This window comes from Oculina patagonica, chromosome 2 (assembly GCF_052425735.1).
Source record: "Oculina patagonica isolate OP01 chromosome 2, crgOcupat, whole genome shotgun sequence".
Lineage (NCBI taxonomy): Eukaryota > Metazoa > Cnidaria > Anthozoa > Scleractinia > Oculinidae > Oculina > Oculina patagonica.
Genome location: NC_135759.1, coordinates 45,067,864 through 45,092,261, shown reverse-complemented (window position 1 = coordinate 45,092,261; position 24,398 = coordinate 45,067,864). Strand labels below are relative to the sequence as shown.

General features: G+C 39.4%; 3 protein-coding genes across 5 annotated transcripts in view; all 3 read left to right on the top strand.

Moving 5' to 3' along the window:
• Positions 1-11,716: 11,716 nt before the first annotated feature.
• On the top strand, positions 11,717-12,835 carry LOC144640313 (uncharacterized). Its single transcript, XM_078499489.1, has 2 exons — positions 11,717-12,112; positions 12,319-12,835. The coding sequence occupies exons 1-2, from the start codon at positions 11,727-11,729 to the stop codon at positions 12,833-12,835; spliced, it is 903 nt and encodes a 300-aa protein (XP_078355615.1). The 5' UTR covers positions 11,717-11,726.
• Positions 12,836-16,654: 3,819 nt separating this feature from the next.
• LOC144644896 (uncharacterized) lies at positions 16,655-21,916 on the top strand. Its single transcript, XM_078504453.1, has 2 exons — positions 16,655-17,271; positions 19,510-21,916. Exons 1-2 carry the CDS (start codon positions 16,905-16,907, stop codon positions 20,511-20,513), a joined length of 1,371 nt encoding a protein of 456 aa, XP_078360579.1. The 5' UTR covers positions 16,655-16,904; the 3' UTR covers positions 20,514-21,916.
• A 353-nt stretch (positions 21,917-22,269) lies between these two features.
• The window catches only part of LOC144644906 (uncharacterized), a 139,351-nt gene continuing 137,222 nt past the window's right edge, over positions 22,270-24,398 (top strand). For 2 of the 3 annotated variants that reach the window (XR_013569213.1, XM_078504468.1), the window contains exon 1: positions 22,270-22,333. The gene's annotated coding sequence lies outside the window, so the exon portion shown is untranslated. The remainder of the gene's footprint in view (positions 22,334-24,398) is intronic. The other variant, XM_078504470.1, reaches the window with a different exon arrangement.

Below are 24,398 nucleotides of genomic sequence, written 5' to 3'. Positions count from 1 at the left end.
GTCTCATTTCTTGTCTGGTTCTCTGTAGCAGAAGTCCTGATATACTAAAAATGGGGAAAACGACACAGCTTTTTGGAGGGCAACCCTAAAACAAGAAATTCGGAATTCGATCGGAATTACTTTCGTTAAATAAATTATATATCAATTACGAATTAAGAGATCAGGTTAGGTTATTAATTGAGATCACTGGTCAAATTTGGGCATTGTGGAAGAGCTGGGGAACAAGTCACGTTTTCACGTTTTTTAATATTTGTATATCTCCCCGTACACATCGGCACCGTCTTGCAGACAAATGCACGAAGAATAACAACCGGAAATGCGTCTCAGGTTATCTCAACTGAAGGACATTCTTGGGCTTTAAAACAATATGAATCACATTCTTACGACTGTCGTATAAAACACAACGAATGTCGTAGAATTTTGAAATTCGCTCTACCATTCTTATCATTTACGCTAAGAAACCACCCTTTTCGGTGTTTGAATGCATAGATATATTTTGGTGGGAGCGGTCTAGTTCAACGAAGAGAAATGTTCGATTTGGGCAAAAGCATTCCTCGCTACTACCACAAAAGTTCAGAGATCTTCACTAAAACGAGAGAAAAGTTAAACGAGGAAGAAAAAAGACAGAAGCGCGCGCGCGCGCGGTGCGCGGGTGGAGGGGGATGACACCCCACGCCTTGCATTACCTTTTCCCCAGTCTTTCGAAGCGCGCTTGTAAGCAAATACAACAGAAGCCTCTGCAGAGGAGAGAGCGTCTTCCTCATTCAATCCATTGTTTCTGTGACCAATTAATAATACTCGTTGCTTGCAGATACTGTTTTCTGGCTAATAACTGGCTGTCTTATTGCGGTTTAAAGATAATGACTGTTGGCACAAACTCTTGCAAAATGGAACAGTACCTTAAAGGCAGCAGCTTTCTTCTAAAAAGTGCAAAGACGGCTACAGCTGCAAACATCGTAGTTGTAGTTTTCTCAGTATCTTTTTGGGTATATTTAATTAAATTCTACACCTAAAGTGGAACACTGTAAAGTTGACAACACTCTTGAAGCTTTAAAAGGCGCATCAAGTTTCACTGGCAGGGTTGTTGTTGTTGTTGTTCGTCTTTCTATTAAAAAGATTATCACTTTTCATAGAAGGCTTCAGAGATGACCATTAAGTCCAATTCGAGCCAAGGATTCTATGGAACAGTGAGAGCAGGTCAACTGGGGTGGGTGTCGATTGTTTGACCTGTTGTTGTGTGGAAAACGAAGAGCTGGGCTTGCTGCAGTGCAAGCAAGTCAGTACGTTTACAAATCGGGCTGTGGAGCGCTTAAAATGGCTCTTACTTCGTGTAGAAGACACAGTTCACCTATAACAATAGAGAACAAAAGGACAAAAGAACGAGGAATATAATAAAGACAAAAGGTTTGCGATGCAGTATTCTATTGTGACGTGTTCTGTGCTTCTACACGAAGAAGGAGCCCTTAAAATTAACTGCGTGCGCTTAGAGCTTTCTTGCATATGCAAAGAAGCTTGAAAGATTGGCGTACAATTAGCGCTTGCAGATCTTATTCACGCATAGTGCGAGTTGGGGGATGAGTAAAAAACTGCGATCCCGTCGAATGCGCGCAGATTCCTCTCATTACACTCTTTCCTAGAATCCAACGAATTCAAGACTGTACCTCCATCTATATTCGTTAGAACAAATTCTAGTATACTTGTTTTTATTCAGAGTCAAACGTCCATTTGAATACGATATTTATGCGCGTAAGCTTTTGAGTTTCTTTTCATGTGTAAGTAAAAGTATTTGCTCGAGAATCGAGTCAATCTGACAGTTGCTTAAAACAGTGGTTAATGATAAGTCAAATATTTTTTCGGACGTTTCTTATCGTTTCATTCTATTTGGCGAGTTTGGAGAACTGCTTGAAAAATACTTGAAAGTTCTTTAATAGTGCTTGTAAAAGGACTGAAATTAAGCAACAACGAGAAGACAAGGTCTATATGAAAGGAGCTCATACGAAGAAGAAGGAAGTTTCCATACAAGAAGCAACCCATAAAAAGGCCCGAAGGATCATGCAAAAAACGAGTAAGAGAGTCCTGAAAAGGCGGCGGCGGGGGGGGGGAACCAAATCCCATTTCCCAGCCTATTTTTTATATAAATCTCATTCCCAGGAGTGAAACTCCCAGTGTATGGAAAATCCGGTCTTAAGCGTAATATATCTGTTGTTTTGATAGTGCTTAATGTAGTGCACTCCCTGAACTCTCCCTACGGTGTGCCCTATATAGGAGTTGAACCCAGGCGCAGGCGCAGAGGGAGTCCAGAAATAATAACCTGCATGCGCATTCTCAGAAATTTGTCAGCCCCCCTACCTACCCACCATATTTTATCAAATATGGTAAGCTAGGGAGGAATAGCAGTGCAGGGATCAGCCAGGGGGGCCGGGGGGATGGAGTGTATTTTGTGTTCAACGAACAAAGGATTGAGCAATAGTCACAAGACTATCTTGTGACTTAACTAACAATAAACAATTATTGAGCAATAGTCACGAGTTGAGACTGAAAAGTACATAGCCTCGTTTCCATTGAGAGCTATAAGACAGCATGTTCCTCAAGTTCGTCCTCTTTGTCTCTAGACCTAACACTATGCGAGTTCAACCCTCCTCCACCCTTCCTTCACCTCGTATAATTTTATTTTGTTGTGTTGAGTATTTTGATTCGGGCCTGCCTTTTTTCTTGTGCATTCACCTTTGCTTGGCTAGACAAAAAAACGTCTAGCTTGTGATTTAGGTCATGGAAATTACTTCAAAATTGCTTCACTGAATACCATACTCGTTGTGTTATTTTCCGAATAGCTATTTCGAGAGGTTCGGCTCAACGTTTATGCGATTTTAGTTCGTTTTACCAGACACCATTTTTTTTAAATTCCCATCGTTTAACTTAAGGTCGCGGGGGACACCTTAGGCTCATCATTATGCATTTATTTAAAGCGTATGCACGAAGTACAACGACTGACATCGACAACTTTACGAGATATTTATGACTGGACAAAAATATGAGCGCTTGCGCGTGATTTGTACAAAATTCCTGTTTCTTTGATATTTTAACCAATTTAAACAACACTTAGCGATATACGTTCATATAGATTGTAGGAATTATTTGAGCTTATTTTCATTTAAATTTGAATATTTGTGCAACTCAGAGTAATCACAAAAATATTCGGCATAAACAATCGTGTCCTTTTTAAAAACGTATTGTTCTCACCATAAAAGCGTGGAATATATTTACCATAATTACATCTCTCCATGGCAAAATGATCGTATTTAGGTCGGGACACCTTCGGAAATTTCAAAGTTTTGACTTTTCCGACAATTTTGTGGCAGAGAATACAGCACGGATACAGAACTTCATGACTTGCCACTGCAGATAGATAAACTATGAATACTGTAGTGTGTCATAACAGAAGCGGAATTTTAAAAGAGCGCTTTTAGAAAGAGGTGAAAGCCATTGAATTCAAATTTGCGCACTTAAACCGCCACAACTTGCTGGCAAACTTTAAATTAAAAAATCCGCTTCTGTTATGACACTCTAGAGGTCTTGACTGATTAGTTTTTGACAAGATCACAGTGTGCTGTCTCTTACTCGTTCCGCAAACTCTGCCACAAAATCATGTTTTTCCAAATTTGGCACTAACGAGGCTATAACATCGCCTATAAATGCAATCTACCAAATAAAAGATGACATTCGCGATCTTTTATCATTTTTTTATGTCTCTGTAAAATTTGAGCTTAATCGCACCCATAACAGCTGAGAAATAAGCGATTTAAAAGATGCAGGTCAAGCAAAATTTCCCTTCATGAATTTATTCATGCTGTAGGTATCCCCCGCGACCTTAAGGACTTTGTTGACGAAGCTTGAATCATTTTGCCAAAGAATCCATCAACGAAACAGGAAGGCTTAAAAGTTCCTGACTAACACTGGTTCTCACAACTGATGATTTTTAAATCATTACAATAATAATTTAATAGTTCGTATAGTGTGATCGTCCGGGTGAGAGTAGTTCTGAGAAGAACTGTTGTTGGTGACTGACGTTTCGACAACCTGAGCGGAAGTCATCTTCAGAGTCAAGTGAAAAGTTGTTGTCAGTCGATGATGTTATAAGTCTGGTCCGTTGAAGCTGATTGGTCAGTTAAGCCGTGATGTTATTGGCTGTAAGACTCGTGTAAAGTTTGTCATCAGTAATTGGTCAGTTTCGATCCGTCTATTGTTAGTCTAATTAAGTCGTTCTGTTCCGTCTATTGTTAGTCAAATTAAGTCGTTCTGTTGGCGGTTCGTTTGTCGCTTCTCTTTACGTCGTGAATAAGTCGTTTGTAAGGTGCCGGTAGTTGTTGACATCTGTTGATAGGCGTCTGTTCTAAGTTTGTGTACCAGCTTTCCAGAGTACTCTCATACGGACTGAAACACTCAGTGACACCTAAACGTATACCGACCGATACTATTGTATCTAGTGTTGAGGCGGTATTTTGCTCCCATTTCTCGTCGCTCGTTTGTGTTCATCTGTCTCGTCAGCGAGATTTATCGGAACCAGCCATGTAGGAGGCTAACATCAGAAGCATTTGAATTGCTTCCACGATACAGTCAGCCTCCGTACCTAACAGCAACTTGACTAAAGACGAACAACAAGCACTGAAACGACTGAAAACCGACGACAACATTGTTATACTACCAGCCGACAAAGGACGCGTTACTGTTGTTATGGACAAGACTGATTACTATGACAAAATGGACGCACTTGTTAACGACAAACAAACCTACGAAGTACTTAAACGTGACCCGACGCCTGCACTACAACGTAAACTGAACAACAAACTACTTACGCTTAAAAAGACCGACGCTTTTGACAATCAACGTTACTACCGACTGCGGTGCTCAGTACCGCAACCACCGAAACTTTACGGACTACCGAAACTGCACAAGCCGGGTATACCGATGCGACCCATAGTCTCGTTCTGTGGGTCCCCTACGTACCAACTGTCTAAATACCTGACGACTATACTGCAACCTCTTACAGACGAATCCAGACGTAAACTACAATCTACTGAGAACTTTATTGACGCCATCAAGACTGTACAGATACCTGACGACTACAAACTTGTGTCTTTTGATGTGAAATCACTGTTCACCAGTATTCCACTTCAATTGGCTCTACAGTGCACCGAGACCGCTATTCAACAATCTACTGTTACATTACCGCTACCGACTGAAGACATTATGGACTTACTGAACCTCTGCCTTACATCGACTTACTTTCAGTACAACGGAAAACACTACAAGCAGTTGCACGGAACAGCCATGGGGTCGCCGGTTTCCGTTGTTGTCGCAGAAATTGTGATGCAAAACATCGAGGAACGCGCCCTTGCAACTTGCCGACAAACGATAAGACCGCTCTGGTTACGCTACGTTGACGATACTTTTACCGCCGTACACAAAGACGAAATCGACGACTTTCACAAACACCTAAACGAACAGAACGCCGACATTCAGTTTACCAGGGAGATCGAAGAAAACGGAAAACTTCGTTTTCTTGACTGTCTGGTAAGCCGCGACAACAACAAAATACGAACTACAGTGTACAGAAAACCGACGCATACCGACAGATTACTGGACGAAACATCCTACAACCCGACTTCCCACAAAGCTACGACTATCAAGACTTTGACGAGACGAGCGCAACTAGTTTGTGACACACCAGACAGTTTATCTGACGAAAACAAATACCTTGACCGCGTTTTCCACAAGAACAACTACAATACTGACTTTATTAGACGCAACACTCACAGAACTACTGAAACTGACAGAAATCTGACATCTGTTACTACAGCGACTTTACCCTACATCAAAGGCACTTCTGAGACTATTGCGAGGATCCTACAACCCTACAATATCCGTGTAGCTCACAAACCTATAACAACGTTACGACATTTACTGACCAACGTTAAAGACAGGGACGAACCTAACAACAGACAGGGAGCGATTTATAAGATCAAATGCTCCGACTGCCAGGCCTCCTACATCGGAGAGACCGGTAGAAACTTGACCACGAGACTGACTGAACACAAACGAGCGACGAGAAATGGTGATGTCAACAATCACATTTCTGAACATCACCGACTTACTAAACACAAAATCGACTGGGACTCTGCTGAATGCTTAACCTACAGTACTAACTATTTTCAACGACTTACTCTGGAAAGCTGGTACACAAACTTAGAACAGACGCCTATCAACAGATGTCAACAACTACCGGCACCTTACAAACGACTTATTCACGACGTAAAGAGAAGCGACAAACGAACCGCCAACAGAACGACTTAATTTGACTAACAATAGACGGAACAGAACGACTTAATTAGACTAACAATAGACGGATCGAAACTGACCAATTACTGATGACAAACTTTACACGAGTCTTACAGCCAATAACATCACGGCTTAACTGACCAATCAGCTTCAACGGACCAGACTTATAACATCATCGACTGACAACAACTTTTCACTTGACTCTGAAGATGACTTCCGCTCAGGTTGTCGAAACGTCAGTCACCAACAACAGTTCTTCTCAGAACTACTCTCACCCGGACGATCACACTATACGAACTACTGATACTCCTGGGTTCAAACCATTTACTTTATTAATAATTTAATAATTTAAAATTACCAATTAATAATTTAATAATTACCATTTCCTTTTCAAAAGATCCACAAAAAAGTAATTGATGTGAAAAGAATACAGTCCCCTTCAAATATGTTCTAATTGTTTTCATCGATGAACATGCATATATCGATGTCATAGAAACAGAAAAACAGGAAGACATACAAATTGTTTCGCTTAGACTTAACCCCAAACGAACTTGAATAGTTTTGGTTTGAAGACAAATTGTTTGAGTTATTTGAAGTAGTTTTCAAAATCGAGTGGGCTGTGTGTGATCAATCTCAGTTTCTGCTTTACTGATCCAGACTTTAATTCGTAAACCCAAATTTTGCTTAAAATGCTAAGCAAAGTTCCTCTCGGCAATGCTGAAAAGTCAGTACATAAAAAGAACTTCCCACATTTCGTAAGTTCTCCGTTATGTTCCTACTCATCAAGCCGTCACCAAGGCAGAGAAGTTAAAGACTATGTGATGAATTTGGAAGTAGAAGGCAAAGTTTCTGTGTTGATGGGTCTCGCTGAAGCTTCAGCAAAGTATCAACACAAAGATGAATCTTCTACCAAACGAGAACTGATGTCCTTGTCTTGCTCAGTTTACGCCCGCAAAGGTTACCGTCTTCCCGGCAAAGAAACACCAACGTACTCCGACAAGGGAATGAATTTCAGTGTTGAAGGAATAGAGATTGGTATGGAGGATATTTTGATCGTGACTACGGAACATGAAAGGTGAGAAAAAATAACATAAACAAACACTTTTTCCTAAATTGCATGTGTGTTTACTTTCATTACTTGTTACTACCCCTCTACTAGGATCAGAAAATCACTGCATGTCTCGAGGGAGGCCATAGGAGAGAGTTTTAATTATAAGTAGTTAAACACGAAAATTGATCGGAATTGCTAAAATGCTTGTTCTTTTTTTGCTCTTTTAATAGAAATGACAAGAGAACAGAGAATACAACTGAGATTAAGGCAAGAGTAATTTTCTTTTCGATTTCTGCCAAGATGAAAAGCATTCATCAGAGTTCGCAAGTGCAGGGGTTTGTCCAGATCGACCATTACTCATCTTTTACACGAGAATAGAGGAGAACGGAGTTTAGTGGCGACCGCTTTGGTGAAGCATTAGCTGCAGTTGAGAGAATTGAAAACTATATGTGTAATATCCCGAATTTTGTGAATAAACACCGTTATGAAGATCTTCCGCACATGCGGTTGGTGCTGAGACCAAATCTGGGAGACAATAACAACACAGCTTTATACCTCGAACTACAGGGCTGTATTAATGCAGTTCACATTGGCTTGGCGGGGATTAGAGAATTGAAGAAAACTTGCAACGATTCCGTTGATAAAGACAAGGTTGACAAACTTACGCGGTTACTGGAGGACTTAGAAAACGTAGACGTTGGTAACTGTTCGTGGGAATATCTACAATCTGTTTGTCAAAGGATTTAGAGCGGATTATAAGAACTTTAAGGCGACTCAAAAACTCCTGTAAATAAAACAGAACATTCTTTGTAAAAATATAGCCTAATTAATGCGTTTGAGAACGACTTTGACAACTATATATCAACTTTATCAATCCAAATCTAAAACATGTATATGGCCTTCTTTGTTTACTTGTAAATTGTAGCATATCCTGTCCTAATGGGATTTAGTTGTTAGTTATATAAAAGGCTACTTTGGGGTCTTTATTTTGTTTCAAAAAATTAATGGCAAGCTTTCTTAGAATCCGTGATACAAGATATAAACTATTTAATATTTCTTGAAACTCCCTACATGCCAACAGGTGAAGCCAATCATTTTGTGTACATCAAGCGAGTTTACTTTGTGTGTCTTAATTAAAATATTATTTTATTAATTTTGTCTTGTACTTTCTGGAGGGGAAAACATCAATGCCATAAGAATAAAACTAGATACTGAATACCTAGATGAACATAAGTTTTCTCTTATCTGCGAGCCATCTGTCACTGACACCAGGATTGTTGCGACAGATTCACAAAACCATCCTTCAATGTCAAATATTGTCCTTCATTTATCTTAAGAACACAGAAAAGGTTGCTTGGAAATTAAAAGAAACGTCGCCGTAACATAAGCTAACATTTTACGTTCGTGGACACGTAGAGTTTGACCAATTTTGGTTGATATTTGGCTTTAATGTCCTAGGAACGTCCTCTGCGATATCTGCTCCATTTCTTTTTCAAATTTTGATATGATAAATAACATTAAACTTTAGGAGATGTAAAATTGAGACAAACAAACGATTGACTTAAGAAATCAGCTACTCATTTCAGAAATCAGACATAAAGCAGGGGACAAAGAGAATAAGTGCGATAAAAACTACTAGTTGAGGTTTAAAAATGAAGGAGTAAAAAAAACCTCTCTACAAAGTATAATAATGGTTGTCCACGAGAGTATAATTGACTCTGACACTCCATATTCGGTCAAAAAATTCAAGACGTAGCTAAATGTCTTCATAGATTATTCACAAAAACATCACCATGCATGATTACAATTTAGATCAAACCCCATGATTTGATAACTCGCTACAACAACTTTAAGATGTCCTTTTGAGTCATAGTACAGAAAAAGGAATATAAAAACAGGAAGTCATAACAAAACTATTGTATCAGTAGGGTGTGTTGATGCTTTTACTGGTGATTTGGTCAATAAAATAAGAAATGTGCCGGACACATTTAGTGATGCTCGATTTTTATATCTAAAGCTCAAACAAAAAATTAAATCGATGCCTTCATCTTAGAGAAATATGTAGGTAATATAATTTAGACCTGAAAAATCGTTAATGATTCGAGTGATATATATGAAAACGGTTAAGCATATTTTTTGATGTCTGTTATTCTGCTCTCATGAGGTTGAGATGTTGCCTCAAGCTATTATTTGGAAAAACAGGAAGACATAGCAGAGCTATTGTTTAGTTAGGGTGTGTCTTAACGTGTCCAATTAATAGGTCTAGATAGTTCTCGGCAAAATTCCATAAGAGTTGTAAATGAGGGCCATATATATTAAATTTCACGGTAAAGTGATGGATCAGAAGTTGGGATCAATATTTGTGATACTTTAGTTCGCTATTCCGGATAACATTTCTTGGCGAGTTTTCTTTCAAAAATTACCATTGTTATCTAATAACTTGAGCACTTTGTTCACTTAGTTAACACCAGGCAGCCAATGTATCCCGATGAATGACCTTGCATAAGATGTATAATTTTTATTACTCTAAATTGAAAATAAGTGACAGCCAACACTAACTCTTCACGCAACTGAAATAGATTTTGACACTAAAAGTTGGGCAAATGATTAAAAAAACTAATGCCTTTAGAGTCCTTGCAAGTCACGCGATAACTCCGCGCATAAATTATATTGCACCATTTACATAGCGGAAAATTTACTAAGGAGGTTGCTTATTTTCAAGCAAGATTTAAGACAGTTATTTCCTTAAATGAGTATCTGTTTGAGTGGGTGAAGCTAACTCTATTAGTTTTCTTGTGTGATTAGTTGTACTGTAAGTGGGGAAATGTCTTTTAAAAACGTCTGTTGGGGATAAAAAAGTTCTTGTAACAGGCCTGAATCAAAAATCAATAAAGCAAAAAACAATGCCTGCACTTTCGTTCTGGGTGAATCTGCAAACAGTTTGCGGTCCAATTAATAATCAAGAGTGTCAAGAACGTTACCGCACCAAAATTAAACAATGGCTTTTATGTTCCTGTTTTCTTGTGCAATGACATTGAGGCATGATCTTAAAGTCACTGATCAGAGAAATTATTCCCTGTTTGAGCCGTATTGCATTTTTATGTTCCAATCGATTGGTTTTATCTAGACTTTGTTTCTCGAAATTTCTTGAAGACTGTTCGTACATAGTTAGATGCCTCCAACTACGTACAAAATGTTGTTATTATAAGATTCTTGGATCGCTGTTAACATTTCTTTTGCATATATATTTGGCTAAACTATTCATGTTTGGCATGGGCCTCCCGCATTTTCTTGGCTTTCTGAATCTTCCTGTCCCCTTTACTTGTTGCAGTATGTAATGACGATGTTTCTGTGGAGTCAAGCATTGCGTGGGTGTTGGCAAACAGGAACACAAAACACATCCAAGTAAAGGCGAACCTATTTCCACGTATTTATCTTGAAAAGACGTGCACAAAAAAGGTCATTCCGGGTTTTAGGATTCCGGGCTTTCTTATCCGGATTTCCAGCATTCTGGTTTTCCGGGTTTCCGGCATTTCCGGTTTAAGGCCAACCCTACAAATCGTGTTCAATTACTATCTTGGATAGATGCGGCGTCACTGTAGGTCTTGGCTCAGAAAGGAGTTGTTAACGGGAGCCGATACAATTAATTGCCACGATTAGTGATGCATGTCTACATCTACGGTGCTAAAAGAAAAGAAAAACGTTTAGCTTGTGATTTAGGTCATGGAAATTACTTCAAAATTTCTTCACTGAACACTATACTCGTTGTTTTATTTTCCGAATAGCTGTTTCGAGAGGTTCGGCTCAACGTTTTTGCGATTTTGTTTGGTTTTACCAGACACCATTTTTTAAAAAAAATTCCCATCGTTTAATTTAAGCATTTTGTTGACAAGGCTGGGTTCATATAGCCAATATATCCATCAACGAAACAGCAAAGCAAAGCTTGTCCTTTTGTGCCCAAGAAATGCTTAGAAGTTCCTGATTAATATTGGTTCTCACAACTGATGATTTAAATTACCATTTCCATTTTAAAAGCGTCACAAAAATGTAATTGATGTGAAAAGAATACAGTCCCCTTTAAATATGTTATAATTGTTTTCATCGATGAACATGCATATATCGATGTCATAGAAACAGAAAAACAGGAAGACATTTAAATCATTCCGCTTAGACTTAAACCCCAACCTTTAAGTGTAGGAAATTAAATAGTTTTAGTTTGAAGACAATTTGTTTGAGTTATTTGAAGTAGTTTTCAAAATCGAGTGGGCTGTGTGTGATCAATCTCAGTTTCTGCTTTACTGATCCAGACTTTAATTCGTAAACCCAAATTTTGCTTAAAATGCTAAGCAAAGTTCCTCTCGGCAATGCTGAAAAGTCAGTAGATAAAAAGAACTTCCCACATTTCGTAAGTTCTCCGTTATGTTCCTACTCATCAAGCCGTCACCAAGGCAGAGAAGTTAAAGACTATGTGATGAATTTGGAAGTAGAAGGCAAAGTTTCCGTGTTGATGGGTCTCGCTGAAGCTTCAGCAAAGTATCAACACAAAGATGAATCTTCTACCAGACGAGAACTGATGTCCTTGTCTTGCTCAGTTTACGCCCGCAAAGGTTACCGTCTTCCCGGCAAAGAAACACCAACGTACTCCGACAAGGGAATGAATTTCAGTGTTGAAGGAATAGAGATTGGTATGGAGGATATTTTGATCGTGACTACGGAACATGAAAGGTGAGAAAAAATAACATAAACAAACACTTGTTTCTAAATTGCACGTGTGTTTACTTTCATTACTTGTTCCTACCCCTCTACTAGGATCAGAAAATCACTGCATGTCTCGAGGGAGGCCATAGGAGAGAGTTTAAATTATAAGTAGTTAAACACGAAAGTTGATCGGAATTGCTAAAATGCTTGTTCTTTTTTTGTTCTTTCAATAGAAATGACATGAGAACAGAGAATACAACTGAGATTAAGGCAAGAGTAATTTTCTTTTCGATTTCTGCCAAGATGAAAAGCATTCATCAGAGTTCGCAAGTGCAGGGGTTTGTCCAGATCGACCATTACTCATCTTTTACACGAGAATGGAAGAGAACGGAGTTTAGTGGCGACCGCTTTGATGAAGCATTAGCTGCAGTTGAGAGAATTGAAAACTATATGTGTAATATCCCGAATTTTGTGAATAAACACCGTTATGAAGATCTTCCGCACATGCGGTTGGTGCTGAGACCAAATCTGGGAGACAATAACAACATAGCTTTATACCTCGAACTACAGGGCTGTATTAATGCAGTTCACATTGGCTTGGCGGGGATTAGAGAATTGAAGAAAACTTGCAACGATTCCGTTGATAAAGACAAAGTTGACAAACTTACGCGGTTACTGGAGGACTTAGAAAACGTAGACGTTGGTAACTGTTCGTGGGAATATCTACAATCTGTTTGTCAAAGGATTTAGAGCGGATTATAAGAACTTTAAGGCGACTCAAAAACTCCTGTAAATAAAACAGAACATTCTTTGTAAAAATATAGCCTTATTAATGCGTTTGAGAACGACTTTGACAACTATATCAACTTTATCAGTCCAAATCTAAAACATGTATATCGCCTTCTTTGTTTACTTGTAAATTGTAGCATGTCCTGTCCTAATGGGATTTAGTTGTAAGTTATATAAAAGGCTACTTTGGGGTCTTTATTTTGTTTCAAAAAATTAATGGAAAGCTTTCTTAGAATCCGCGATACAAGATATAAACTATTTAATATTTCTTGAAACTCCCTACACGCCAACAGGTGAAGCCAATCGTTTTGTGTACATCAAGCGAGTTTACTTTGTGTGTCTAAATTAAAATATTATTTTATTAATTTTGTCTTGTACTTTCTGGAGGGGAAAACATCAATGCCATAAGAATAAAACTAGATACTGAATACCTAGATGAACAGTACTTTTCTCTTATCTGCGAGCCATCTGTCACTGACACCAGGATTGTTGCGACAGATTCACGAAACCATCCTTCAATGTCAAATATTGTCCTTCATTTATCTTAAGAACACAGAAAAGGTTGCTTGGAAATTAAAAGAAACGTCGCCGTAACATAAGCTAACATTTTACGTTCGTGGACACGTAGAGTTTGACCAATTTTGGTTGATATTTGGCTTTAATGTCCTAGGAACGTCCTCTGCGATATCTGCTCCAATTTTTTTTTCAAATTTTGATATGATAAATAACATGAAACTTTAGGAGATGTAAAATTGAGACAAACAAACGATTGACTTAAGAAATCAGCGACTCATTTCAGAAAGCAGACATAAAGCAGGGGGCGAAGAGAATAAGTGCGATAAAAACTACTAGTTGAGGTTTAAAAATGAAGGAGTGAAAAAAACCTCTCTACAAAGTGTAATAATGGTTGTCCACGAGAGTATAAATGACTCTGACACTCCATATTCGGTCAAAAAATTAAAGACGTAGCTAAATGTCTTCATAGATTATTCACAAAAACATCACCATGCATGATTACAATTTAGATCAAACCCCATGATTTGATAACTCGCTACAATAACTTTAAGATGTCCTTTTGAGTCATAGTACAGAAAAAGGAATATAAAAACAGGAAGTCATAACAGAACTATTGTATCAGTTGGGTGTGTTGATGCTTTTACTGGTGATTTGGTTAATACAATAAGAAATGTGCCGGACACATTTAGTGATGCTCGATTTTTATATCTAAAGCTCAAACAAAAAATTAAATCGATGCCTTCCCCTTAGAGAAATATGTAGGTAATATAATTTAGACCTGAAAAATCGTTAATGATTCGAGTGATATATATGAAAACGGTTAAGCATATTTTTTGATGTCTGTTATTCTGCTCTCATGAGGTTGAGATGTTGCCTCAAGCTATTATTTGGAAAAACAGGAAGACATAGCAGAGCTACGGTTTAGTTAGGGTGGGTCTTAACGTGTCCAATTAATAGGTCTAGATAGTTCTCGGCAAAATTCCATAAGAGTTGTAAATGAGGGCCATATATATTAAATTTCACGGTAAAGTGATGGATCAGAAATTGGGATCAATATTTGTGAGACTTAAGTTCGCTATTCCGGATAACATTTCTTGGCGAGTTTTCTTTCAAAAATTACCATTGTTATCTAATAACTTGAGCACTTTGTTCACTTAGTTAACACCAGGCAGCCAATGTATCCCGATAAAAAACCTTGCATAAGATGTATAATTTTTATTACTCTAAATTGAAAATAAGTGACAGCCAACACTAACTCTTCACGCAACTGAAATAGATTTTGACACTAAAAGTTGGGCAAATGATTAAAAAAACTAATGCCTTTAGAGTCCTTGCAAGTCGCGGGATAACTCCGAGCATAAATTATATTGCACCATTAACATAGCGGAAAATTTACTGAGGAGGTTGTTTATTTTTAAGCAAGATTTAAGACTTTTTTTTTCCTTAAATGAGTATCTGTTTGAGTGGGTGAAGCTAACTCTATTAGTTTTCTTGTGTGATTAGTTGTACTGTAAGTGGGGAAATGTCTTTTCAAAACGTCTGCTTGGGGATAAAAAAGTTTTTCTAACAGGCCTGAATCAAAAATCAATAAAGCAAAAAAACAATGCCTGAACTTTCGTTCTGGGTGAATCTGCAAACAGTTTGCGGTCCAATTAATAATCAAGAGTGTCAAGAACGTTACCGCACCAAAATTAAACAATGGTTTTTATGTTCCTGTTTTTAGTGCAATGACATTGAGGCATGATCATAAAGTCACTGATCAGAGAAATTATTTCCTGTTGAGCCGTATTGTATTTTTATGTTCCAATCGATTGATTTTATCTAGACTTTGTTTCTCGAAATTTCTTGAAGACTGTTCGTACATAGTTAGATGCCTCCAACTATGTACAAAAGACAAACATTATGTCTAGACATAATGTTTTTTATGTCGAGGCATGTTACACGATAACCCGTTGGGAGGTTCGTACCAGGTACAAAGATTAACCAATAGGATTTTGGGGGCGGGGTTCGCTATAGTAAAAGCAAGGACACTCGGTTAATTCGTCCTTCTATCCCTCGCCATTCAAACGTCGAGTGCTGAAGAAATTTCTATTTCTGTTGTTCCGCTAGGAAAGCTTATTTTTCAGGCAAGTTCATATTTTACATATTATTTTCTCATTGTTTATTCTTCAGTGGCTGTTGGTGTCAGTTTTACTTTTCATACACGAATTCTTTAATTTTAATAAGGCAGATTTTAACTCCGAAATGGCACCAACACGTGTACTTATTCTCGGCCACTCTTTTGTACACCGTTTGCATACGTTTCTTCGTGCTCGTTATGGTCGCAATTTTGTTAAAAATTTTAACTTGAGCGACGATCTTATTTTTCACTGGCACGGGATAGGAGGTAGAACTGTAGCTAAAGTAAGGAAGCATGATCTTGGGGTCGTCACATCTTTCGCCCCTGATATTGTTATTTTAGTACTGGGCACGAATGACCTGGCACAAATTTCTGCTTTAACAACTGGTTCCTCTATCGAGGACCTTGCTCGTTTATTATACGAGACTTATAATGTGCAAAGGATATGTGTTTGCCAGACAATCTACAGGGAAAACGCGCCCCTGTTTAATAAACAGGTCAATCTTTTAACGAGATACCTCAAAGTAGTATTGGAACCATTTCCTTATATAACTTACTGGCAACACAGGGGTTTTTGGAAGTCAAAATCTCGTTTTTACCACCGCGATGGTATCCACCTTAATAGATTAGGTCATTACAAACTTTACCGCAGCTTGAGGGGGGCTATTTTGAGATGCTGGAGAGATTTATTGGCGGCTGCGTGATCAGCATTGTATTTGAGGAGCAGTGTATTTTGTTATATGTTCATTGCCAGTTCATATTTGTTTGACCAAGCCGATTTGTTCTGAGTGTTTGCCTTGCCTCTTTTATATTGTTATTTGTGGGTTTATCTCACTCACGGGCAGGCTTCTTGTTTTAACGGTCCAGTGGACCACGTTGTTCACGATCTTGGTATCGTATTTTTAACGGCTTTGGTATTGTTTGTTTAGTGCTTTCACTTTGCCATTTGAGTGTACAAACCCTTTGACCATCCCTCTTTCATGGGGGAAAGTGTCCAATGCACTCGGTAATGTGATAAAGCATTTTGTTTTATTGTGCGGTTCGCACTTTTGTTCTTTTGAACTTGGCATTTTTTATTTCCTGCTCTCTCGTGTTGTTAATTATTGTGAACTTCTATTATATGTGAATTTTTGGTTTGTGCCAACGATGGCTATTTGCATTTTGAAAGAAGTTGCGTTCGATGTATCGACATCGCACGATCTGTTTATGTTTTTCTCCATTCATCTTAACTTAGCCTCTCTCCAGCTGTCTGGTTTTCTTTTTCCAGAAAGCAATTGTAGCTAATTGTCGAGGGGGGCGCGCCCCTTTTTGTTCCTTAACTTGTCAACAAGTAGATTTCGCAATTCTTTATTGTTGTCTTATGCTGCCTTGTATTGTACATTTTTTTTGTAAGTTATGCCTCCCAAAAAGCGCTCGCAAAGAAAGTCCACCGTTGTGGCTGACCGTCCAACACGGGCCAAACGGGCCAAGACTATCAGGCCTTCAGAATTAAGAGAAGTTGCGCCCGCTGGTGACAGTGCAACCCCTAGCCATTCTCAGACACCGGGCCAGACAGGACAGCCGCCCATACCTCAAGCAGGCTCTGTGGATGTCAGCACATTAACCAACACCATTTCTGCCGCTGTTTCGCAAGCGATCCAGTCTGCACTTTCAGCGGATAACTTGGCTGCTGTTCTCAAGAATACCGGCCCTGGCAACAATTCTGTCGTCAATTTAGTCGAAGATGAAGTTAGCGCCATCACTCAGGACACTAACTTGGCAGGTATTGGGGACGTTCCTACTCACGCGGGAGTGGATTATCCACAACCCCGACAGATTTTTACTAGTATTTCTGTGGGTCTTCCCTCTCGTGTTAGTTCTAAACTTAAAAGTAAAATTTGGGCGAACGAATACGTTGACTTCGGGGCCTTATTATTTTCATCCCCTCAACACGACGGCAAATATTCGCTATTTATGACGCCTTCTGGCGGGTCACGCACGCCGCACCTTTCGCTCGAGCCCTCTCATTCGCACAAGAAAATTGTTTCTATCCAACAATGGGTTTCGGCCTTTAATATTTTTGTCTCCATTTATGCGGAGCGTCACGCCAGTGACACTCCGCGTTTGATGAAGTATTGCGAAGTTGTACGTGATTTGGCCGTTAAATCGGGCGATTGGTTTTGGTATGACGAACAATTCCGGTACATTAGACAATCAAATCCAGAGCTTTACCCGTGGGACCAAATCCACTGGGAATTATGGTTAAGGGCTGCTAATAGTTTTCGTAAACAACAGCCGTTTACAAACAAATTTCCAACTCAACCCCGTCAGCGCTTTCGACAACCCTTTTTTCCAAAAGGAACTTGCTGGGCCTTTCAGGCCGGCAAGCGGTGCTCCGGTTGCCATTATGAGCACTCCTGCTTTAAATGTGGTGCACAACACCCAGGTAGTCAGTGTAACGCTCAAACCACAGCAAACCGTTTCGGAAAGGGTAAAGGAGGAGGAGCTGTTACTCCGGGTTCTACACAGCCAACCGGTAACTCCGGTAAAGGCGGATCGTCTTAAATATTTTCTTCAAGGGTATGACATGACATTAACTCACTATCTTATTGACGGTTTTCGTTTTGGTTTTCGCGTTAATTTTGTTGGTGAACGGCTGGCTTACGAATCGCCCAATCTTAAAAGCGCTTTAGAACAACCTGAAGTAGTTAAATCTAAGCTGGGCAAGGAATGTGATGCAGGGAGAATAGTAGGCCCCTTTACAACTCCGCCTTTTCCAAACCTTCGTACATCCCCTTTAGGTATTGTTCCCAAGAAAGATCCCTCCGAATTTCGTCTTATTCATCACTTGTCTTACCCTAACGGTTCTTCCGTGAACGATTTTATTCCCGATTTTTACTCCACAGTGAAGTATGCATCTGTTGGTGATGCCTCTAAGTCGATTAAGCTTTTAGGGCGAGGTTGTTTTATGGCCAAAACAGATGTCAAGTCCGCTTTTCGCATCATTCCTATTCACCCTGCTGACTATTCCTTGTTAGGCATGAAATGGGAAAACCTTTATTATTTTGATAGGACTTTGCCGATGGGCTTGAGTTCTAGTTGTTCTATATTTGAGGCTGTATCTAGTGCGCTAGAGTGGATTGCTGTTCACCAGCTCGGCGCTAGCTCCGTTTTACACATATTAGATGATTTTTTGTTCATTGCGCCGACCAAAGACCAATGCAACCGCGACTTAGCCAATTTTGTTTCTCTGTGCGGGTATCTTGGCGTTCCCCTAGCTCCCGAGAAAACGGTAGGGCCGGATACAGTTTTACAGTTTGCGGGTATTATTTTAGACTCTGTACGCATGGAGGCGCGACTTCCGGACGAAAAGCTTACTAAATGTCGCACTATCTTGACTGACTTTCTCGCGCGCAGGTCTGTGTGCTTGAGAGATTTACAGTCACTTATTGGTTTACTGAACTTTACATGTCTCGTTGTTGTACCAGGACGGGCGTTTTTGCGTCGCTTAATCGATCTAACGAAAGGCGTGCGAAAGCCTCACCATCGCGTTCGTCTCTCAAAAGGCGCGAAACTAGACCTCGCCATTTGGCTCCGATTTCTGAACAATTTCAATGGGAGATCGTTTTTTCTCGAAGACGTTTGGGAGACATCAGATACTCTTAAACTTTACACCGACTCAGCTGGCTCACTCGGCTTTGGAGCTGTTTTTGGCAAGCATTGGTTTCATGGTCTTTGGCCGACCACTTGGCAGTCCTACAATATAGCGGTTTTAGAACTTTTTCCTATCGTCATTGCTATTCATATTTGGGGGTCACAAATGGCTGATAAATGTGTTATCTTTTTTAGCGACAACGCCGCCGTTGTCGACATCATTAACAAACAGACGTCTAAGCATGCAGCTATTATGGTTCTAATTAGGGACTTAGTTTTCAGCTGTCTTAAGCACAACATTTTGTTTCGGGCTCGCCATATTCCAGGGCTTATCAATTCTCGTGCCGATTATCTTTCACGTTTCCAGGTATCGAAGTTCAAAGAACTATCACCGGACGCAGACGAGTTACCAACTCAAGTCCCCGAGAACCTGATGCCAGAGAGTTGGTTTCTAACTTAAGTGACCTTTTAGGTAGTGCTTTGACAGATAGTTCCAGGCGCCAATATCAACGAGCTTGGATCGTTTTCCGTCAATTTTATGCTCAGTTTTATCGTTCCGAGATTCCCACTTTACCCTTAGATCCGAATTGTATACCACTTTTCATTTCTTATCTCTCTTTTCGTAAAATGGCATATTCCACGGTCGCGTCTTATCTTTCGGCCATTTCTTATGTTCACAAATTGCGTGGCTTCCGTGACCCAACAAAATCTTTCTTAATACAAAAGTTGCTGACAGCTTTAAGTCGGCAACGAACTGCAGATGTTCGTTTACCCGTCACAAAGCCGGTTTTACATGAACTCGTTCAGTCTTTGGCCTTTACCAACTCTTCGGCACGACAACGTTCTCTTTTTGGGACAATGTTTCTCGTGGCCTTTTATGGTTTATTTCGCATTGGCGAGCTCGCTACCAAGAGCACCAATTTGTGGTCATCAGTTGTGCAATACGATAGTTTAACATTCTTGTCACGTAACGGCTTTTCACATATGGCACAAATACGTATCTCTGAATTTAAACACAACCCCACCAAAAAGGCATTTAACATTTTACTGGCAAGAGAGGATTGTACAACTCTTTGCCCGGTTGTCGCTCTTTTGCAGTATACTAGGCTCCGTGGCGAACGGCCGGGCCCCCTTTTCTGCCACGCTGATTTTTCGCCTGTCTCTTTTCATCAATTTAACACTGAACTTCAGAGGTGTTTGACCTACTGTGGTCTAGACATAAGCCGCTATAAAAGCCATAGTTTTCGTATTGGCGGTGCTTGTCACGCCGCCGATAAAGGGTTCACTGATGCCCAAATTCGTGCTCTTGGTCGGTGGAAATCAGATGCGTTTAAAGCTTATTTACGTTCAGAAATTCTTACTGCTAACTAATGTAACGGGCCGTAAGCTGCGTTCAGTCAAGGGCTGCGTAGTTTACGTCATGCTGATTCATTTATCTATTTTTACATCTAGATTATTTTGGGTTGGTAGAAATTCTTACAGTATGTTTACGTTCAGAAATTATTAATGCTTACTTAAGTAATGGGGCGCAAGCTGCGGTCAGTCAAGGGCTGCGTAGTTTTCGTCATCCCGATCATAGTTAACTATGTCCCGATTCACCTATCTAGTATTTACGTTCCGAAATTCATACTGCTGACTCATAATGGCGCGTAAGCTGCGGTCAGTCAAGGGCTGCGTAGATTACGTCATGCTGATTCATTTATCTAGATTTACATCTTGATTATTGTGGGTAGTTTTAGGCCTTGTTTTTGTGATGCATGGTATTTGGTTCAGACAATGGGCTGCCACATTTTATGCATCGATGCCTTAATGCTTTACATAATCCTTGTTGCCATTCACCAGTTAAGTTACATAAATGAAAGCGTTATGCTTGCCAGGAGGTTCAGACACGTGGTTGTCTTTATGCGGGTATTATCACGGTTTTTGTGGCCCTGTTTAGTTTCATACATTATAGCTGTCTTTTCTGCTTTACGTGAGCTCTGCTTTTCTCGGTGTTTTTTCCTTTTTTGTGGGGCTTCAGCCACATGGTGTGGCTTATGGCGTGTTTTGGTCGCCCCACGTTTTCAATATTGTTTAATCTGCTCAGATTTTAATCTCTTTGTTATGATTTAGATTTAATTGGTTTAATTAAACTGCTACCTTTGATGGCCAAATTTCTCCAAATCATTTGTGTTCTTGATTTCTCGCGTTCTCTCTATACTTTGGCGCATTTTATTTAAGCAGAGCTCACGTCAGGGGTCGTTTTCCTAGGAACTTGCATCGATATAAAGACAAACATTATGTCTAGACATAATGTTTTTTATGTCGAGGCATGTTACACGATAACCCGTTGGGAGGTTCGTACCAGGTACAAAGATTAACCAATAGGATTTTGGGGGCGGGGTTCGCTATAGTAAAAGCAAGGACACTCGGTTAATTCGTCCTTCTATCCCTCGCCATTCAAACGTCGAGTGCTGAAGAAATTTCTATCCCGCCACCTCCCCTGTCACCGACCAACGGGTTTTTCGGTTCTTGTCTCGTTTGTCCAATTTTGTACCATGTTTTCTGATTTCTTTTATGGGGGCGTGTTTTGGTCGCCCCACGTTTTCAATATTGTTTAATCTGCTCAGATTTTAATCTCTTTGTTATGATTTAGATTTAATTGGTTTAATTAAACTGCTACCTTTGGTGGCCAAATTTCTCCAAATCATTTGTGTTCTTGATTTCTCGCGTTCTCTCTATACTTTGGCGCATTTTATTTAAGCAGAGCTCACGTCAGGGGTCGTTTTCCTAGGAACTTGCATCGATATATGCCTCCAACTATGTACAAAATATTGTTATTATATAAGATTCTTGGATCGCTGTTAACATTTCTTTTGCATATATATTCTGCTAAACTATTCATGTTTGGCATGGGCCTCCCGCATTTTCTTGGCTTTCTGAATCTTCCTGTCCCCTTTACTTGTTGCAGTGTGTAATGACGATGTTTCTATGGAGTTAAGCATTGCGTGGGTGTTGACAAACAGGAACACAAAACACATCCAAATAAAGGCGAACCAACGCTCCTTTGCGATCTGGTTCAGTAATCAACCCAATCACCCTCTAATGGATTTAATGACGTTACCATACGTCACCAGTTAATAAATTGAGTTTCCCTGTGATTTTTTTTTCAGTTGGAGGGTGAAGTGAAAAGTTGAAACTAGATTCTGAAGGTAAGATCAATTAATAATGATAGTAAAAATAATGTCCGCTTTACTGACAACACCAGTCTTATGTTTTAAAAATGTAGGATGTCGTTTGTATCTACTCCTTCGCTTTCATTGGGCTTCCATGTTCTAGTTTCAACAGTAAGTTGTGATGACATCTGTGATCGTTTAGTTAAAAAAATCGCAAAACGGCAAGATAGTCAAACTGTAGATTTCGGATTATCTGGTTATTTTATTTTTAGGATTGCCGTGCGAAATGAATTTGTTTTGTGCATGAACTGGGAAAAATAAAACAAAGAAAGTCTTCGAAACATTGATTTTCCGCTTTCTATAAGTAAGACTTTGTCCAAGTAAAAGAGGGCAAGAAATTCATCTATTACACTTCCCGCAAATGGCCGAGTCATTTGGATTTCGAGAAACGAATAACGATCAATGACAAATAAGGTTGTTTTGCAAATTAAACTATGTGAAGTATCAAGGGTAGTCTAAATCAAATTGCGAAAGAAAACGATGTCACAAAGTTGCAAATAAGGAGTACTTTACAACCAGTTATGAATGTGAAGTCCATGAAACTGGCTAAAAGCGATTACTGAAAATGTAGTGTAAGCTATCAACGGCTTGATTTCTGTTTTCTGTCGCAAGAGCTTATTAAGGTACAGTACCGTATTACCCTTCCACTTAGCGCCCCTTTTCTAATAAGCGCCCCTCTAGAATCGTTTGAAACAAAAGTAAAAGGGAAACTCGAGAGAACCTCTGAGTAAATCAGTTATTCAAGTGGAGACATTATAAAGTTAGAATGTATTTAAGAGACGTACTAGCTGTGGAAAAAGTACGTAGCTCTTGATCTAGCCTTAACATTGCACCCCACATTCCGAGCGATCTGGTTCTATTCCTGTTTGCTATTTCTTTTCTATTATGACTGCTGTTTTAGTTGCTTTAGAGATTTGCTCACTCTAGCACTAATATTCCTCAAGAGGAAGGAATCAGTGTTGTTAGTCAGTTTTATGAAGAGCATTGTCAGTCGAAGCCTTCAATCCCAACATCATTTATGGGAGACCTCATGAGACTGATCCTAAAAGAAAACTCTTTCAAATTTAATGACAAACACTATTTACAAACGCACGGAATCGCTATGGGTACTAAAATGGCTGTAGCTTTCGCATTCATTTTATGGCTCACATCGAAAAACAGCTACTATTAGCCAGCCCATACAAGCCGACCCTCTACAAAGATTTATAGACGACAAATTTTCAGTGTGAACTATATCTGAGAAAGAAATCAAAGACTTTGTTGATTTCGATAATTCATTCCACGCCACTATCCAATTCAAGCATAAAATCAGAAAAATATTGTTTTCCTTGACACTTAAGTTTTTAAATAAGTACGTTTCACTGACAGCAAGATTTGGATGTTCAACCTCAGTTCAAGCCTACAGATACTTTCCAATATACGCAATACTCCTCATGCCACCCTCTCAGTGTGAAGAAGTGTTATATCAAGCAAATAAGCTTTGCGTTTTCTGAGAACAAACTCGGTTAAAGAAATTTTGAGTTACCAAAACTAGAATTTTTGACTCGACTTATCCAGCGAGATTACCCTCGGGAGCTCGCCGAGAAAATCTTAGCCGAAGTTAATTTCTTTGCACGAACTGCTCAAGGCGCTACGAAACAAAACTCTAACACCCAAAAATGTTTTGCTTTTTGTTAAAACTTTTTACCCTGCTACTCCGAATCTTAAAAAGATTCTCATGAAACTCTGGCATCTCATAACTGTGAACCATTAACTCACTCAAACATTTTCTAAACCTCCAATTGTCGCTTTTCGGAAAGGACAAGTCTTTGAAAGACATTTTAGTGGGAGCGAAAATTCTTTCGCACATTTAACAACAACATTTGGAAGTTTTATACGGTAAGGGTCCTGTGACAATGTTACAAAACACAGTGCCAGAAAAGGTTCCTTCCGAAAAAACGTCGCTGTAACATTTTACGTTCGCGGACACGTAGAGTTTGACCAATTTTGGTTGACGTTTAGCCTAAATGTCCTCAGAACGTCCCCTGCAATTCGCTGCTCC